Genomic DNA, 19,712 nt, shown 5'->3' with positions numbered 1-19,712 from the left:
TAATAATACACTTTCCTAAAATAATTAAAGGAAAGTTTTCCGCACTTACAGATCCAATAAAATGAAACATATTTTATTATATTAAAAATAATACAACAATGACCATACCTTTCTCCCATCTTTTTCTGATTGAGTGCAAGCTATTCACGTTTCTTCTCTGGTGTTCTTTGTTGGCCTTACCCAAACAGCAACTAATGTAGCTCACCGTCTGACCAGGAAGCTACCACCATGGATAGTGACAGTGGCCAAAATCTAAAACTTGGCTTCTTACCATGTCAGGTGGGATGTTTCATGACATGACCTCCGAATTCCAACAATTAAAATTTTCTACCAGACACAATGGCACAAGTCGAATAAACATACATAAAACAAAATTTTAAAATAATAAAGGGAAAACCGAACCAAATGACCCTCTTTTATCTTTGGGTTCATGTGTCCTCCCTCTACTCTAGTGAGTGAGGTTGGGGGCAGTGGGTTGATGGATGTACTGCTCCATCAATGTGAAAGTCTTAATCAAACCAAACTCGAATTTTATTTATTTCTCTTGATAGAAATCTCTTCAGACTGTTTTATTGGTATAAACACAGTACAAACGTAGAACAAAATTCAGTGACGACTTGGTCCACTATGAAATCACACACTCAGTTCCTCAACTTGCGGGCTCAACGGCTCAAATATAGCATCTACTTCCTTTGGGTTCACTTCCTCCAAACTTGATGGGTTCCACTTTGGATTCTGCAAAGGCAATAAACAACATCAAGGAAATCTGTCCCTGCCACTGGGGCAAGAATGGAAAATGTGTAATCCATACACCTAAAGCAGATGACTCGAAGAATAATATTAAGAAAAAGGCTAATTCATGCACATAATGTCAGTAGTCAACCATCAATATCCTCACACATAACAAAATAAAATTTTGATGCATCCAACTGTACAGTTTAGATTGTTGACAAGCACAAGGCAGTCACAATATATGCTACATATTCCTGTCCAGTTCAAAGTTAGACTTGCACTGACAACAGCAACTTTTGAGCACAATACTAACATGAATCCAACTTGGACCACATCCCATGCAAAACTATATAGGTGATGTATAAGCAAAAGACCCCATGCCCCCCCCCCCCCCCCCCAAAAAAAAAAAACTCGTGCCTCCTCTCTTCTGGTACCCACCTTATAAGAAAAAAAAATTTGGGGGGGGGGGGGGGGAGGGGGAGGAGGGTAGGGGGGGAAGGGGGCATGATAAAAAAGGAAAAATAGGAAAAACATTTTAAAATCCAGATTGAAAGCTAAGAAGTTTTCCTGTATAAGGACTCAACCAAATCTACTTCGTCTCAATGATTTAATATCTAGGTTTTATCCTCCTCCGTTTTGGAATTCTGTCCACTACATGAAGACCCCTCAGTCATTCAACCTATTTATTGTACAGATCAAGCACATGCACTACTTGAATACACGGGATCAACTAGTTTCCTCTGTGTAGAAGTGCCCTTGTCCTGGTTGGAGATATTCTTGTACCAGATAGTCATACTGTTGCTGCATTTGGGGCTTCTAGGATCTCTGCAGTCTGCACCACCCTAGGATTCCTCAGAACTAATACCAAACATGGAGTCACCCTTTCCTATTCCAGTTTATGATTTTGTATGCTTCCTACATAGTTTCAAATTCATGTCCACCAATGGCCAGAAACACCTGAGATTTTTCCTCTTCCAGCTGTACCCTCAAGTTTCAGATGCTGAAATGCATGTCCATACTGCCAGGCACTATGAGTCAACTGCTTCTGTGTTCCAATAGCAACAATTTTTAGATGCTGATGATGTGATTCTTAAACTAACAGAGAGTTGGATCAGTTGTGCAAGCCAACCAGAATCAGTTATAAATGTCAAAGGGAATACATTGTATACAGAATTTGTGCTACTAATCAAATAATTGAAAGTTTGGTACATATGGCAAAAGTTCATGATTTAACTGGCTTCCAAAGCCTCTACTACCAGAACTTTTAGATATTAAAGTAGGCACAGTAATGGATTCATAGTCAGACAGGTTTAAGTCAGTAAATTAGATCTTTGACATCCTTATGATAAATCACAAAAAGGGAGAAAAATAAAGTAAGTAAACCTGGTCCTTGTCAACCAAAACTGCCCGAACACCTTCAGCAAAATCATCTCGAAGTGCAGACCTTAAAGCAATACGGTATTCAGCTTTCATCACCCCACTTAACTGGAGAGGACAAATTGCAGAGGGAACATAAGGGTGCAAGTCTCAAATACATATGACTTGAAAATGAACCCATCAATAAATTGTAGTGAAGTCAAAGCAGAAAAAGAGGAACTCACGTTGCACAATTCATTGTCCTTTCTCCCGTATGCAGATGCAACTGTAGAAAAATGCTTCTGCGTTAAACAAAGAGAAAAAGGAGCTCCTTTTCGAAGCCCTAAAAGTGCTTCATTAGCCCATTCTGCCACTGCAAAAAAGGACAGAAAATGAATGGGATGACAGTAAATCAGCATGAAGGATGCATGGTGTAACAATTGCCAAACCAGGAACCACAATTTTCACCGTCACCTAAAATCCAAAAAATTATGATAAAATCAAACATTAAAATGTCAAGGCATAAACTAAAACACTTATACATGGTGGTGGTGAGACATTCTGAACATCCCCCCACCCCCATCTTCTTTCTTTCAATCAGTGTTCCACATCAGCCTTTCAACAGCAATTTCTAATTGCTTAGACCTCCATTAAAAGGATTGAAGAAGATATAAACTCTGTCCATTCTCCCTCCCTCGTAAGATAATGCTATGGTGCAATCGAGATTCTTATCCTTTGAAAAGCAAAGGATATTTAATTTAATTAATTAATAAACAATTTTTCAGCCATAATTGACAAAGAATATAGAAAACCCAACAGGTAAGTGATGCATAAGAAACCAAATTTACACAACTCTAGCAATTTCTGATGAAGAAATCAGAAACAATTTTCCATAACAGAACCTCAGTAACTTAGTAGCTAATGAGGTGTGCCATGAATGAGCAGGTCGCGTACCCATAGGTTCCGTACTCTGTCGATGTTTCTCAAGCTCCTCAATTATCTGAATTACTGACTTATCTGCAGCAAATGAAGAAACTATCTGTGGTAACAGCGACTTCAATTGGGCCTCTGAATCAGGCTCCTTGCTGTATTTGGGCAGAAGTGCCTTGACATCTTTGTCGGGATCATCAGAGCTGTGTGCAGAACAGATATTTGATCAACAAAAATTAAATGACAGTAACTAATAGGATATATTAGACCATTATATTAGTAAGATTTTTTTTAAGAATGTTGAGCCATGCAAGTAGGAGAGCCCAACATTAAGTTGTGCTATTGCAAGCTGCAACCTTCAGGTTATGGGTTTGAAACATTGAAACAGCCTCTGCAGAAAGCAGGAGTGCTGAGTACATTTGTCCTTCCTAGACCCTGCTGTAGTCAGAACCTTGTGCACTGGATGCTCTCTTTTCTAAGGCCATGCAAATAATTCATTACAGAAGTACAAAGGGACTACAACGCACAGATTTTACTACCACAAAAATGGGCCACATGATTGAGAATTACAAGGTTAATGCAAGAAGATCCTCCTTCAGAGAACCCAAACTTCCAGATGGCACATAATGAGTACCAAGACCTATGTATATTGCATCAGCAGGAGAAGAAATCCTTTTTCCAGTCAACCCAAGATAAGCACCTGCGACAGAATCAACATATCAAAGTCAAGTAACACAATGAAAATAAATAAACAAAATAAAATGATGGGGAAATATAAGATCCTCATAGAGGAAGACATAACTGATAGGCCCTCAGAAACAAAAAATACAAGCAAAAATTGAAAAGGCATACCAACTGATCCTCCTCCTGGACTCTGTGCAGCTATGTATGCAAATCCAACATCTGGGAACAAGCCAATTCCATTTTCTGGCATGGCAAGAAGTGTCCTCTAAAGCAAATCCACCAAAATATAATAATAAATGCAAGGTCCAGATTCCAGTAAAATTTGAGTCATCAGACAAGATAATTCACAACAGTACCATTTGAATGATCACTGCATGGAAAGCAAATATACCTCAGTAACAATACGGTAGCAACCATGGCCAGATAAACCAATTCCGAAACCCATAGTTACACCATCCATGAAGGAAATATATGGCTTCTTGTACCCAGCAATTTTGCATATGAGAGAATATTCTGCAGTAAATACCTGCCAGGTAACTCAATCACTCGGTCAACAGTATAAACTTCAGTACATATGAAGACAACATAATGTGAATGTTTGAAGCTACAATATGCACAACTGCATATAAAACAAAAATAAAATTAAAGCAATGCATATTATCCAAGCTGTATGACAACATTGTCAGTCATAAGCCTGAACAGAGTATCCACCACACATTAAATAAGTGCTGTAAAATGAAAATAATTTCTGATGTTAATATTCCCATACTAGTTATATAGTAAATGCCAGTTCCATAACTGGTATTTGGTTCAGTTCCCGGGAGATGCTCGTGATCCGAACTTAACCGAATCCTGCCTCAATTTTGAAATTTGGTGCTCAAACCAAGCATGTTTGATTCCATTTTGGTTCATGCATAGCTCTCTCTTTTTTTCCCTTATTTTTCCTCTCTTCTTTTTTTTTTTTTTTTTTTTTTTTTGGGGGGGGGGGGAGTGGCTGGGTTTCAGTTCAAAGTGTCAGTACCAGTTCTGGAATCAGAACATAAACAAAGGCACCCCAGAGTTAGACTTGCATTGGTCAAATTAGTCCACTCTGCTAGCGTTTTCCATTAATCACCATTTGAGTTATTTTAATATCAAAACTACCCCTGATTATAGATGAGATGACCATATGACCCCTACCCTACTCTGTGTTGTCTTCTTCCTCTCCATTCATTATGTAAAAACCTGATCTGCCACTGAAAGCCAAAACAACCCTAGCTGTGAAATACAGTAGCTGAGTCGCTCCATTTGTTTGATGTGTATATTTCTGATTTTTTTGGTCCTGGTTCCACAAAACCTTAATCTTTCTACCTCTCACAATTTGAGGGCGTCGCTACTGCATCAAGAGATAATCTAATGGATTGTCTCGGTTTCACTCACCAGAAATACGAAAAAGTAAAATGTTCTTTGGTTCATCACTCAAGCAGAGAAATTCAGAATTGGGAGGGAGAAACTTAAACCCAAAGCAATAGTGGAACAAGATTCCTTATGGAAAAGGAGAGAGTAGAAAAGACAATGTGGGTTGAGACATCAGTCGAATTCTAACCAAAACGAATCGTAATGGTAACTCAGGAAAAGAAATCCTATGATTTATTGCTGAAGGTTCTGATTTTTGTTTCCCTCTGTTTCTTTTCTTGCTGTATCATCTTCTTCAAGATTCAGAGAAGTAAATCATTATTTTTTTTTCTTTGCTGTATGATCTTCTTCAAGTGTCCAGAAAATTGAAAACCACTTTGCAGAAAATTTTAAGAACTAATGATACAATAGAAAAATAGACGAGTTAATCTCTTTTCTAAGTTTGCTTTCTTTGCAACCCGCAAAATAATGTGTTGTTGAATCCTAAGAGATTAGATTCCCCAATATGGATTTGCATTCATTTTGGTTTAGATTATTCATTCCACATGGTGTCAGGGGTTTTAGTTTGTTGAAAGAAACGATTGTGGTAGAATGGCTTCTTGATCCATGATCTCAAGCCCTCTATTTATAATTAAGTGAAAAGTAGACTATTACAAGGAATAGAAATTTACATGAATGCAAACTCTAATTTAACTCCTATACAAACTCTTATTAGACTCCTAATAGAATCCAACACTCCCCCTCAAGTTGAGGCATAGATATTAGTCATGCCCAACTTGCCTACAATAGGAAAAAAATCTCTTTCTTTCAAACCCTTAGTGAAAACATCTGCTACTTGGTCTCCAGATCTTACAAAAGGCATGCAGATAAGCCCTTGTTCCAACTTTCCTTTGACAAAAAACCTGTCAATTTCAATGTGCTTAGTTTGATCATGTTGCACTGGATTATTAGCAATACTAATAGCAGACTTGTTGTCACAGTATAACATCATAGGGTTTGGAACTTGGACTCCAATATCTTGAGCAAGCCTTTCAACCATAGTAGCTCACAAACTCCACGAACCATAGCTCTATATTCAGCTTCGGTACTAGATAAAGCTACCACATTCTGTTTCTTACTTCTCCAAGTAACTAGATTACCTCCAACAAAGGTACAGTAACCTGAAATTGACTTCCTGTCTGGAGATCCAGCCCAGTCTGCATCAGTGTATGCTTCTACTTTTAGATTATCGGTGGGTGATAGAAGTATTCCTTTTCCAGGAGTTCCCTTCAAATATTGTAGTATTCTGGTAACAGCATTCATATGAGCTAAATATGAATCATGCATGAATTGGCTCACTATCCCTACAGCATAAGCGATGTCTGGCCTGGTGTGGGACAAGTAAATAAGCTTCCCTACCAGCCTTTGGTATCTTCCTTTGTCCACTGGTTCTCCCTCTTTTTCTTTAAGTTTAGCTCCAGCTTCAATAGGGGTATCAACTGGTTTACACCCCAACATTCCCACTTCTGATAATAGATCTAGGACATACTTTCTTTGGGATAGGAATATACCTTTATTTGATCGAGCCACCTCAATCCCTAAGAAATACTGTAACTTCCCTAGATCTTTAATTTCAAACTCTCTGCCAAGAAAGTCTTTCAACTTTTGAATTTCTTCACCATCATTCCCTGTGATGACAATATCGTCTACATAAACAATGAGAAGTGTGATGTTAGTACCTGACTTCTTGACAAATAGTGTATGATCAGCATTGCTTTGCTTGTACCAAATAGAAGTCATTGCCTTCAGAAGGCGTCCAAACCAGCATTTAGGAGACTGTTTTAACCCATATATTGACCTCTTCAACCGACAGACTTTCCCTGCAGTATTGTCATCGGAAAAACCATGTGGGATTTCCATATAGACCTCTTCTGCTAAATCTCCATGTAAGAAGGCATTCTTTACGTCTAGTTGGTGCAAGTTCCAGTGTTTGTTCACAGCTACAGACAACAAAACTCTTACAGTATTTAGTTTCGCAACAGGGGCAAAGGTCTCCTGATAATCAATCCCATAGGTTTGGGTAAACCCCTTTGCAACTAGTCTAGCTTTCAACTTGTTGACTGATCCATCCATATTTTGTTTAACCACAAATACCCATTTGCAGCCCACTGGTTTTTTTCCTGGAGGAAGTGTAATCAGCTCCCAAGTGTCATTTTTCTTCATTGCCTGCAGCTCCTCTACCATAGCTTCCTTCCATTTCTTATTAGCATAGGCTTCTTGCAAACTTTTAGGAACAGATACAGATGACAAAGAGGATATAAAAGCATGGTAGGAGTCAGACAAAGAGTTATAAGAAACATATTTAGCTATGGGATGTTGAGTACAAGATCTGACCCCTTTTCTAACAGCAATAGGAAGATTGGAAGAAGATACCTCGGTAGAATCCGATTCGGAGTAGGAGACTGAAGTGGTAACGTATCACCTTTCTCCACCTGCTTTAGCCAGTTGTATTTCTTCCTCTGATAAGTTTTCACCTCCTTATTCTGGTCAATCTGGTTTTGAAAGACCCCAACAGTGTTTCTCACAGGAGTGGTCTCCCCCTGGCTAGGTTCTTCACATGGTTCAGAAAACGAAGGGGGTGGATTAGAGTCATCAGTTATACTGGCCGAAGTCTCCCCCTGGTCAGGAAACTCTTCTGGGACTCTAAAGTTGTGTTGGTCTATGACAGGAAGATCTAGAGTCGGAAAGAACACCTCTCCTCTAGGACTCTCCCCCTGGAGAGGTGTATAGTAAGGGCAAAACTCATGAAAAATTACATCCATGGATACAATGGTTTTCCTGGAAGGAGAATAACATTTGTACCCTTTCTGAGTAGCAGAATACCCCAAAAATATGCAACGTAGGCCGCGGGGAGCCAGCTTACTCTGGTGGGCTGTGATTCTGGCATAGCACACGCATCCAAAAACCTTTGGGGGAACAACAAAAGAAGAGGCTCCCTGAAGAATCTCATTAGGACATTTAAAACCAAGTATCCTACTGGGCATCCTATTCAGAAGGTAAGAAGCAGTGACTATAGCATCACTCCAGTACTGGTCAGGTACATTCATAGCAATCATAATAGAACGGGCTATCTCTAAGAGATGTCGATTCTTCCTTTAGGCCACTCCATTTTGGGCAGCCGTATCAACGCAACTGGTCTGATGTATTATGCCAGAGTCAGAGAGATATCTTTGAAATTCACCATCAATATACTCGGTGCCATTGTCACTGCGAAGGATCTTTACAGTGGCATTGAACTGAGTTTTAATCATCTTATGAAAATCACGAAAACATCGGAAACCTCATTTTTTTGTTTTAAAAGATAAATCCATGTAGAATGAGAGTGACAATCAATAAAAGTAACAAAGTACCTATGGCCAGTAATAGATACACGTCGGCAGGGACCCCACACATTAGTATGAATTAGCATAAAAGGAATAGGCCTTCTATTATGAAGAGAAGGTAAATAAGTAGAACGAGTCTGCTTTGCAAAAATGCAGGCTTCGCAAAAAAAATTATCCTCATTATAAGAAGAAACCAAATCAGGAAATATTTTCTTAAGAGTTCCTAAAGGGGGGTGACCTAGCCTACGGTGCCACTGATGAAGGTCTGATTTTACCGAATGGACCGGATTAGAAGATGTAGTCAAAGCAGACGCAGATTCTCCAATCGGCTCAAGCAAATAAAGTCCATTGTCTAGTTTACCACGTCCAATCTCCTTCCCCGTGACCAGATCCTGGAGGACACAGTAAGATGGGAAAAAAGTCACTTTACAATTCAAGTCATGTGTAAGACTACTGATAGAGAGCAAGTTACTAGAGAAAGAGGGACATGTAAAACTTTAGACAAAGAAAGTGATGGAGAATGCTGAACGGTTCCTTTTCCAGCAATAGAAGAATATGAGCCATCAGCGATTCGAACTTTATCCTTTCCAGAAGTTGGAGAATATTGTAAGAAAGAAGAAGATAAACCTGTCATATGATCTGTGGCTCCTATATCAATGATCCAAGGAGTAGAAACTGAAGAAGTTTGAAAGCTTGTAAAAGTTTTACCTGATATAGCAAGGCAGGAGTTGGTATGGGTAGTAGAGGAAGCAGTGGTCGAGGCTGTACCGTCAATAGTTATCATGTTGACAAAATTATCTGCAGTTCTTCAGTCTTCAACATTTCGAAGTAACTGAAATGTCGCAGAATAGAATAGCCAAACCACCCAAATGATAGAATTCAAAAAATACTTATAAAGAATACCATTTTTTTTCTTTTCTGATTCTGATTCTGATTCTGATTCTGATTTTGATGCTGATTCTGATTCTGATTCTGATTCTGAGGATATGGAAAATCACAAACAAGTCCCTGAAAGTTTGTAAATATACAAACCTAACCCTCAAACATAGTAGTTACGTTTTATGTTTTTCTTTTTATTTTGGTTGGGCTGATTGAAACAGAAACCATAAATACAGCAGTAGTCTTCACTCTTCAGGAGTCTCTTTCAGCGGAAGTTGCAGAAGCTCCGGCAGTAGAAGTAGCAATAGCAAGAGCAACGGCAGCGGAAGTTGCAGAAGAAGCAGCGGTAACCGATTATAATCTATGATTCTTATCGCAAAAAGCAGCAGCAGCAACAGGAATTCTTGTCGCGAGAAGCAACAGGAAGCGTGGTTCTTCTTCTCTTCTTCTTTCCTTTTTTTTTTTTTTTTTTTCTGATCTTCGAGGTGGAACTGAAACGATAGTGCAGCGGTGCAATGGGTTCGAAAAGGGAAAAAAATTCTGCCAAACGATGGTTGCAGAATTATGGTTTGAAGAATTGATTTCTGCGATGGTTGCAGAATTAGGTTGTAGAAGAACAAGAAAAAACTGCGAAGGGTTTTGGTGAAAAAATATAATCTGCTATGGGGTTTATGGGTTTGAAGAAAGAAAAAAATAGAAGAAGATCATAATCGAACTTAGGCTCTGATGCCATGTTGAAAGAAACGATTGTGGTAGAATGGCTTCTTGATCCATGATCTCAAGCCCTCTATTTATAATTAAGTGAAAAGTAGACTATTACAAGGAATAGAAGTTTATTGAATGCAAACTCTAATTTAACTCCTATACAAACTCTTATTAGACTCCTAATAGAATCCAACATAGTCTTAGAAATCAAAAATGGCAACTGGGGAGGGGAAAGAAGGAGAGAAAAAAAAGATGAAAAGGAGGAAGATGGCTGCCAAGAACTGGAATCAAACCCCTCTTTCATCAATCCCTTTCTTTTCATTTTATAAATCTAGATATAACTTTTACTTCCTTTAAGTCTTTTCATCTTTAGTCCTCACCCCTATAGAAGGGTATAGTGGTCTTTTAAAACTCTAGTACTAACAGAAAAGGGGTCAGCTGTCTATTAAAACAGGTTGTCAATACATCAAGGCTTCTGTTATCGGGTGTCATTGCAATTTGCTCTCTAAGAAGGGCAAACCCGTTGCCGGAGGCTTCCACACAAGTCGAGTCCCGCCCTGGGGAGGAAGGGGGCAGGTTTTTTATGCAGCCTTACCCCAGCAATTTGCTCTATACAAATAATAATTAAATTGGAAAGAGTAAGTAGCACAATGAGCTGCTGGTTGCGTATCTCAATAATGATTGAATTAATAAAATGCTCTGGAGAAAGAAATAAGACTTCCTCCAGAAGCATGATGCCTCCTCCCTCTCCGATTTCTAGGCCTGTAAACGGATCGGATTCGGCTCGGATACACCACTATCCGAATGTGAATCCGATAAGGAAATCTGATATCCGAATTCGATCCGATAACCGGCGGATATTTTTTAAGGGTATCCGAATTCGAATCCGTGACTCTATCGGATATCCGTTTATTATCCGATCCGCAAAACTATCCGATTGTTGTGCCATTTTATGAGTTCCGGTGACTGCGATTGGAGAACCTGAGTTTCGGTAAAGTGGTGAAGATCATCCGCTTTGAGGGCTGACCCATCAAGCACAGCCAGACTATCGTCGGCCATTTTCGATGTGTTCAAAGAGCATCTAACAGAAGGAAGATCGCCGGCTTTGAGATCACCCAACAAACACAGTCAGACCACCACCGTCGGCCATTTAAGATGATTCAAAGACAGCCACAGCCAAGTTCTCACCGGCGCCGTAAGATGCACAAGAGCCCATGAAACGGGAGAACAGTAAGGGTTTGATTAGAATCACCAATATAGGAACCTGAAGATGCAAAGCCAAGTTCTTACCGCTGCCGTAAGCAGGTAAGCTGGTTGCTGTTACTTGCCGGCTGCTCCTGGTTGACGGGAAGAGCTGAAACATGAGGTTTAACCATTTTGATTTTTTGAGCAACGCCGTCTAGATTGTTCCCAAGCCAAAAAAGCTAAAAGGAGAAGAAAAGAGAGACGGCAAGTCTGCAGCCCACACAAGTCTCCTTAAACAGCGTTTCTGGCTTTCTGCTAGTGGTTATCTTGAAACTTTATTTTTTAAAACTTTTTAAAATTCAGCCATTGATGCTCGTGAAGTCACTCGAGATTATCCAAAAATATCAATTTTTTAATTTAAGTTATTTATTGATGTGACAAGTGATTGTCGGTAATGGTTATGATGAATATTTGTTTTTAAAAACACAGCCCTTAGATGCTCATGAAGTCAGTCGACCTTATCGAAAAATATTAATTTTTAAATTTAAGTCATTTAATGATGTGAAAAGTGATTGTATACAAAACTTTTAAAATGCGTGAAGAAATTGGTAGGAACTTTTCGCAATTCAAAATCATCTTTATTAATTAAACTCATCAAAATACATTTTTTATTATAAACGGATAATATACTATCCGGATAATATCCGGTCCGTTTAGTAAATATCCGAATCCGAATCCGTTTAGTAATCGGACGGATACGGATATTTTCCGGTAAGAAAAAATTCGGATTCGGACACTCTTAAACGAATACGAACACAAATTCAGAGGCGGATTTCGGTTATCCATTTACAGGTCTAGGCGATTTCCGCCCTATCTCTCTTTGTAGTCTCCTCTACAAGTTCATCTCTAAAGTCCTAGTGAATAGGCTCAAAAAGGTTATGCCTTATCTTGTGAGTTCGAATCAATCTGCTTTTATCTTTGGTCGTAGCATTGCGGACAATATCCTCCTTTGTGCGGAAATTGTCCATGGATTAGATAGATCCTCCCATTCTCCGGCCACCATTCTCAAGGTTGATCTCCATAAAGCCTTTGACTCTATTCGCTGGGACTTTATCAGTAATATTCTCTCCTCCATGGGCTTCCCTTGTCCCTTCATCCACTGGATAGAGATTTGTATCTCCACTCCCCGTTTCTCCATTATCACTAATGGGTCCCCGGTCGGATTTTTTCTTCTCGTGTTGGCATCCTTCAATGCAGCCCTCTCTCCCCCTACCTCTTCTCGTTGGCTTTGGAGGCTCTCTCTTATAGTCTCCAAACCAATACTGATCAGCTCCTCATCTCTCCCATTCCCAAACGTAAATCCCTAAATCTTACCCATCTCGTTTTTGCTAATGATCTTATGATCTTCTCAAAAGCTGATCACTTGTCCATCTCTTCCATCCTCTCGGCCCTCCTCCTCTTTGAATCTCTCTCAGGGCTTCGGGTAAACCTTGATAAATCTACCCTCTTTCTCTCGAGAGTCTCTGACCATTTGTGAGCCTCTCTTCTTCAGCTCTCGGGGTTCAAGCCTAGCTCCTTTCCCATCACCTACCTTGGCCTTCCTCTCATTCCTGGTAGGCTAACTCACCATCATTGTCTCCCCATGCTTGATCATATCCGTAAAAAACTCCAACTTTGGAAAGGCAAGCTCCTCTCCTTTGCCGGTAGAGTGGTGCTCATGCGCTCAGTCCTTTAATCCTCCTATCTCTACTGGCGCGGTATCTTCTCTATTTCAAAATCCATGGTCCAAGCTATGGAATCCCTTTTCTCTATTTTCCTCTGGAAAGGTTCATTCACTCTATTGGTTGGTCGACCATCTGTCGTCCTACCTCTGAAGGTGGCCTTGGAATTTGTCGGATCTCTGATGTTAACATGGCCTACCTTCTTAAGCTTATTTGGAAAATTGCTTCAAAGCAAGACTCCATCAGGGTCAACTAGGTCTACTCTCATCTTCTCCAATCAGATTCCATTTGGACTGTCCCCATGCCCTCCAACCCTTCATGGGTGTGGAGGAAAAATCCCTTATTGTGTGCCCGGCGCTCCCTCAGCTATCTCAATCTCTGTCTCCAATGGTTCTTCAACATCCTTTTGGCTCGACCCATGGCATCCGATGGGTGTTCTCTTTTCCCTTTTTGACCCTTGCTTTGTTTATGACACCTGCATCCCCAAGTCCACCCTTTGTCCGCCTTCATTTCTGATGGTTTTTGGTCCCCTGCTCCCCTCCCCATTCTCACACAGGTATGGGACTCGCTCCCCCCACTCCAGCCCTCCCCGTGACATTACCATTTGGCTTCCTTTGCCTACCAAAACCTTCTCCACCTCTTCATTTTGGAACCTCCTCCGTGATCACAACCCCAAACCCCCTTGCCCCCCCCCCTAGTTTGGTTCAAAGGGCACATCCTCCATCATTCCCTTACTCTTTGGAAGGCTCTTAACCTTGCCCTCCCCACCCAATCCTTCCTCATTGGCCATCATATCCCTGTTAACCCAAACTTAATCCATTGTTGGAATGGTTCAGAAGACATTGATCACCTTTCCTTTTCTTGCCATTTCTCGAGATCTATCTGGGAAAAGGCCCTATCTTCCATCTGGCCCATCCGAGGCATTCTTTTGGCTTCCCTAGTGTTTGGTCTTAGATTCTGAGAAACTTTTCCGGTTCTTCCATTAGAAACGTAAGATTTCTTCATTGTCTCCTTTCCCAAAACCAAGAAACCAAACTCAAGTTTGTTGGTATTTGAATTTCAGTAATATTCCACCACCCAAAACATCATTCAACCTCCACTATGACCCCTACACTCACTTGACATAACCCAGCATCAACTTAAGGTTCTACTAAACCCTAACCTTAGCTTTTGACCTAATCTAACTTACAAGTTTATAGCAGATACCGGTTACTAACTTCTAGTTAGACACATCCAATCTAGGGCTACAATATTTAGCTACTAAAAATAACACTACTCCAATACACGGCAAAGTAGTAGACACCCAATAACAACTTCAAGCAGTCATACAACCGTGTAATAGAGAACACATATATAAAACAGGATGCTATGAGAAGACCTTCTGCACAAGAGGAGTAGTTTTATCCTTCTGAATTTCGGCAGCGACCCCCTTTATATCCATTCCTGCATTGATCATGAAGAAGTCACCTTCAAACTTCAACAACTACCCAAAAAGACAAATCCTATTAATACAATACAGTTTGAAAGGAAAATAAATGAACAAGTAATGGGGAAATGAAAGAAATGATTAAAGAAGCCAGTAGTCGCGAAAATTAGCTGATTGCTTTTTTTTATGTTACCTGCAGAAAATGCACGCGATGAACTGCCCTCCACCAGTACACACTTGACTTTAGGATCGGCTTCCCATTCTTCCAGGTAATTTTTGTACTTCACATCCATATCTGCGGAAGGAATTCAGCAACACGTCAACATAACCACACCAGTAATCACTAAATGAAAGTATATTATAACTAACAATGACACATCTGACATTATAGCTCCGTAAAATACTCGCTGCAATATCTACTTCATAGTCCATACACAAATTTCCACCGTTTCTCTTTAAAAGTTTCAGTTTATAACGTATAAAAGCTAAATAACAAAAACAAGGAGAACCAGAATTTTAGCGAAATAGATGCGGGAAAAAATTGTCAACTGTCTGATATCATTTACTAAATTTCATGAATCCTGACAAGGACAAAAACATCAGAGCATTTGTAAACCGTCTTGAAAAGGGAGAACAATTTTAAGTTCAGGTGAATCAAGTTTAGAGTAACCATAACATCTATGTTTAACTTCCATGAATAAAACTTCAATTACATCTACTGCAACTCACATTTAAAGGGAACACACAAAAATAATAATAACGAATGAAAGAAATCGAGAGGTGTCAGGATATACCTAAATTCATGGCATTGAGAGCTTTGGGACGGTCGAGGGTGATGACTGCGACTCCATTATTGAAAACGTTTCCCTTCACGAATTCTTCACCACCAGCCATGATCGCAAAGGTTCGTCGAGAATCGGTGGCTTTAATTCTATTTAAGAGATTCGAATTGCACACGCACTGAGCTTGTGATAGAGGATTTGATCTGGTAATCGGACTAGCTGACCAGATATAAGATTTCGATATTCTGAGAAGTGTGGAGTGAGAGAGTGTAATCCGCATGTTAAATGCTGCCACAGAGAGCGAGAGAGTCCGAACAATTTTAATCGAAAAGTCAAAATAACACTTGCCTTTCCCCTTATCTTGCAACCGCTGCGCTCCATTTTACTAAGAAAAAAAAGGCTACCCTTCTTTTATTTATTACTTTTTCTTTTTCCTTTGACGGTGAACCAGGTGATTATTTGATGAAACGAATGACTTGGGGAGTTCATCATGAGTCCGGATCCTCGTCCCGTCGGGGGAGTACAGACTGCTCCCCGACCGCTTCAACCACACAAATACGTGGGGTCCACAGGTGAAAAACACTTTTTTGAAGAAAAAAATTAAAAAATTCTAATTTTTACCTGCGGGCCCCACGTGTTTGTGTGGTTGGGAAGCCGTTTGGGAGCAGTCTGTGCTCCCCCAAAAGGATGAGGATCCAGACTCGTTCATCACGGGCTCAACTTCAGTGCTAGTGTGCAGCACACCAACACGATGCTATAAACAATCGAGATTTCGACTATTGATTTTCAAAAAACGTTAAAGTATATTTTTTGAAAATGAACGTTCGTTGCTGTAGGTATCATGTAGCATCCAAGCAAAATCCCGTTCATCACAAGGTCCATTATACCTTACCTAAGGTGGATGTTGTCCCTCCATCTCCATTGCCTTGCCTAAAATGTTATAACATGTAGAATGTTTTTTTTGCCGCAATAGATATATTCTTTATGTCCCAAATGATGTACTCTTTATAACCCATCGAAGATTTTACTAGACCAAAAAGCATCAGTAAAAACTTAGTAGTTGTACCGACAAGGGTGAGGAGAGTTAGGGTGAGAATATCTACTTATTGACTGTTAGTAAAAATTTAGTTACCATTCATCTTATTTTTTGTACTAATATAGCTTTATTCATAGGGCAAAACAGACACATAAGTGTTACAAAGAGGGAAATTGCTTGGGTGCTGCGTAATTAATGAACTGCACCTGCAGCAAAAGGGAAATTGCTTGGGTGCTGCGTAATTAATGAACTGCACCTGCAGCAAAAGTCGAGATTTCAATCTCGACCGTCTATTTTCAAAAAGTATGTTTTCATACTTTTGATAAACGGACGGTCCAGATTGAAATCTCGGTCGATATATCGACATCGACAAATCACAGCATAGTGCTACATTAATTACACACCACTGATTGTCAATGCAGGGTTGGTAGAGTGGTAAGATCCATACTTCTCAGTGGATAGGTCATGGGTTCGACTCTTGCGGACGACAAGCATCCCCTTGAGGATGTAATCAAGGTGCGCGCAAGCTGGCCAGAATGAACCTCAGATACCAAAAAGAAAATTACACATCAGCACTGAAGTCGAACGCCACAAAGAGCCACTACCTATAGAGTGGGTCAGCACTGAAGTTGAGCGCCACAAAGAGCCACTATCTATAGAGTGGGAGAAGGCCAACTCGTTGAGCACCCTCATTAACAAGCCTTTCCTAGCTAGACTCTTGGCGATTGCGTTAATAGTTATGTACATATGCTGCATCACAGTAGAATAAAAAATTACTCTATTTTTTTTGGTAGAAACCATCACAATGTTGTTGGGTATGTATACAATTGGCGATTGCGTTAATAGTTATGTACATATGCTGCATCACAGTAGAATAAAAAATTACTCTTTTTTTTTTGGTAGAAACCATCACAATGTTGTTAGGTATGTATACAAGGGGTGAACTTGATATCTTCTATCACAGGTAAAATAAATGTGGGGGGTAGGAGAGACTCAGATAAATAATTCACAAGTAGTTGGCAATCTGTTTCTACCTCCGCAAACTCATAGTCATTTGCTATAGCTTCAAGCATCCTTGCACGCATGGCCTCGGCTTCCCCCTCAATCACAGAAGATAAAGATTTGGGAATGGATGATGCCACAAGTGGTTTTCCTTCCCAGTTTCTAATGATGATTCCTAACACCAACTGAGGTAATGCATCTGGCACTAAAAGCTCACTCTAAATTTTGGTTGGCAACCAACATGGAAAAATCCAAGGCCTACAACCAAAGCTAGTACCGAAATAGAGGTAAGACCGGAGTGGAAGACACCAATTCACCATTTCATCAAGGTGAACACATATGCATCTTGGCAACAAAAAACAAGAAAGGGTGGACATAATCATGGTATTATAGAACTCATGGAAGCTCGCCTGCATCACAATGAATATGACTAGTCACCCATTTACTCAAAACCTTCAATTCGTCAATAAATGACATTCCAACTTGTAATTTGATTCATAAGTATAATAAATATTAATATTAATAACATTAATTGAAATGTAATAATTACTATTAATTTATTATATTACCAAAATCTTGATACATTTATACTTACCAATAATAAAAACACAACACAAAAAATACGGTTATATTACCGTTCCCTTAAATACCCTTAGCTGTTCAATCAATTAGACCTTTAAATCACTAAACATTAATAAATGACCTCCCAAATTGTAATCTTTCAGTCATAACTATAATAATAATTAGTATTAATGGTCAAACATTAATTAAAATGTAATAGTTCAATCCACACGACTTTTAAATCATTAATATTCATAAATGATATCCCAAAAAGTAATTATCCATTAATACATGTAATTTATATTAATGGATAACATTAATTGAAATGTAATAATGACTATTAATATGATCATATTACCTTTTTAGGCCTGTTTGGTTACATGAATCCAGAGATTTGACTGAGAATTATACCCGTTTGGTTGTAAAAATCTCTAGATTCATGAAATCTAGAGATTCACCTTTTTACACTAAAAACGTGAATCTGTAGATTTATGGGTAAGAGGTGAAATCCAAAGATTTAAAAAAAAGCTATACATTTCCACATTCACAAACACGCCGATCAAATAGTTTTTTAGGATGAATCCACAGATTTCATTCCACAACCAAACATCTAATTTTCAAAATTATAACTCCATAGATTTGAAATCTCTAGATATTTGAAATCTCCAGACTCATGTAACCAAACAGGCCAGTATTCTCAAATATTTGTAATAATGATGTCATTAATATTAGGGTAATTTCATTTGCATGATTGCATCCCTTGACATTTGATCAAATTCATTTTTAGTTTAAAAAATAAAAATAAATAAATACTTTACATTTGTCTCTCGGATGATATCTATGAAAATTAATTAAGACATATCATATTTTTATGATCAAAATACTCTAGTAATTTTTTATTTCATTCTATTCTTCTACTACCATTTGATGCTTACATGCATTAACAAGTAGATCCAACGGTAGATATTAAAAAAGCATGATAATTATATAAAAATATCTCCTGAGGATATAATCGTGGTACGCCCAAGCTGGCCCAGATGAACCTCATATCCAAAAAAAAGAAAAAGTTAATATTAATAACATTATTAAAATATAATAATTACTATTAATTGATCATCGAAATCATGATTTATTGAAATGTAATAATTATTATTAATTGATCATATTACCAAAATCGTGATATATTTATATTTAATAATAATAAAAGCACAAACTCAAAGAGCATGGTTATATTACCATTCCCTTAATTTGTTCAATTAATTAAACTTTTAAGTCACTAAATCTTAATTAATGACGTCCCAAATTGTAATCTTTTGGTCATAAATACAATAATAATTAGTATTAATGATAACATTAATTGAAATGTAATAATTCCCATTAATATGATCAGAATTCCTAAAATACACTCAAATATTTATAATAATTATTTCATTATTATTAAGGTAATTTCATTTGGATCCTTTAAGATTAGGTCAAAGTCATTTTTAGTACCAAAAAAATTAAAAAAAATTATACTTTACGTTTGCATCCCCGGTGATATCAAGGACATATACCCCCACAATTTTTTAGCTTCATTCTATTCAATTGCTACCATTAGATGCTTAAATGTATCTAAATATATATTTTTTTACATTTTTAGATTTTAGTTTTGAATTTATAATTTCAACTCCCTCACCGAAATCTCTTTAAATGCATACCCTGGTTTTTTAACCCTTATCATTGAATCCTCTTAGTGATATATTGCAAGCATCTAATAGCAACACTTGAATAAATTAAATAAATAAATTATAAAGGTAATTTGGTCATAAAAATAATAATATATCTTTAATTTTTTTTTTTTTTTTTTGATAAAAAAAGGAGGCAAATGTAAAGTTTCATTTTTGTTGGACTGAAAGTTATTTTGACCAGAGCTCAAGGGTTCGAATGAAAAATAAGGTTTCTCGTGAATCTCAACAT

The 19,712-nt window shown here is 38.3% G+C and overlaps 1 protein-coding gene across 1 annotated transcript; it reads right to left on the bottom strand.

Annotated features, from left to right (window-relative positions):
* Nucleotides 1-515: 515 nt before the first annotated feature.
* On the bottom strand, nt 516-15,522 carry LOC149025002 (ATP-dependent caseinolytic (Clp) protease/crotonase family protein). Its single transcript, XM_089145193.1, has 10 exons — nt 15,170-15,522; nt 14,569-14,670; nt 14,328-14,392; nt 4,094-4,228; nt 3,871-3,967; nt 3,589-3,718; nt 3,043-3,221; nt 2,334-2,461; nt 2,116-2,217; nt 516-735 (listed from the first exon to the last, which is right to left on the bottom strand). The coding sequence occupies exons 1-10, from the start codon at nt 15,435-15,437 to the stop codon at nt 634-636; spliced, it is 1,308 nt and encodes a 435-aa protein (XP_089001319.1). The 5' UTR covers nt 15,438-15,522; the 3' UTR covers nt 516-633.
* Nucleotides 15,523-19,712: the final 4,190 nt, after the last annotated feature.

The sequence above is a fragment of the Hakea prostrata genome, chromosome 2, assembly GCF_041222555.1.
Source record: "Hakea prostrata isolate BN-2017 chromosome 2, UWA_Hpros_2, whole genome shotgun sequence".
NCBI lineage: Eukaryota > Viridiplantae > Streptophyta > Magnoliopsida > Proteales > Proteaceae > Hakea > Hakea prostrata.
This window is presented reverse-complemented; position numbering and strand designations above follow the sequence as displayed.

Bases quoted from the DNA above. Each gene is read 5' to 3' on its own strand.
- LOC149025002 (XM_089145193.1), bottom strand. From the start codon at position 15,437: ATGCGGATTACACTCTCTCACTCCACACTTCTCAGAATATCGAAATCT. The intron at 3,968-4,093 runs GTATATTTGCTT...GATTTGCTTTAG, and splicing joins GCTACCGTATTGTTACTGAG to AGGACACTTCTTGCCATGCC. The intron at 3,719-3,870 runs GTATGCCTTTTC...ATTCTGTCGCAG, and splicing joins TCCAGGAGGAGGATCAGTTG to GTGCTTATCTTGGGTTGACT.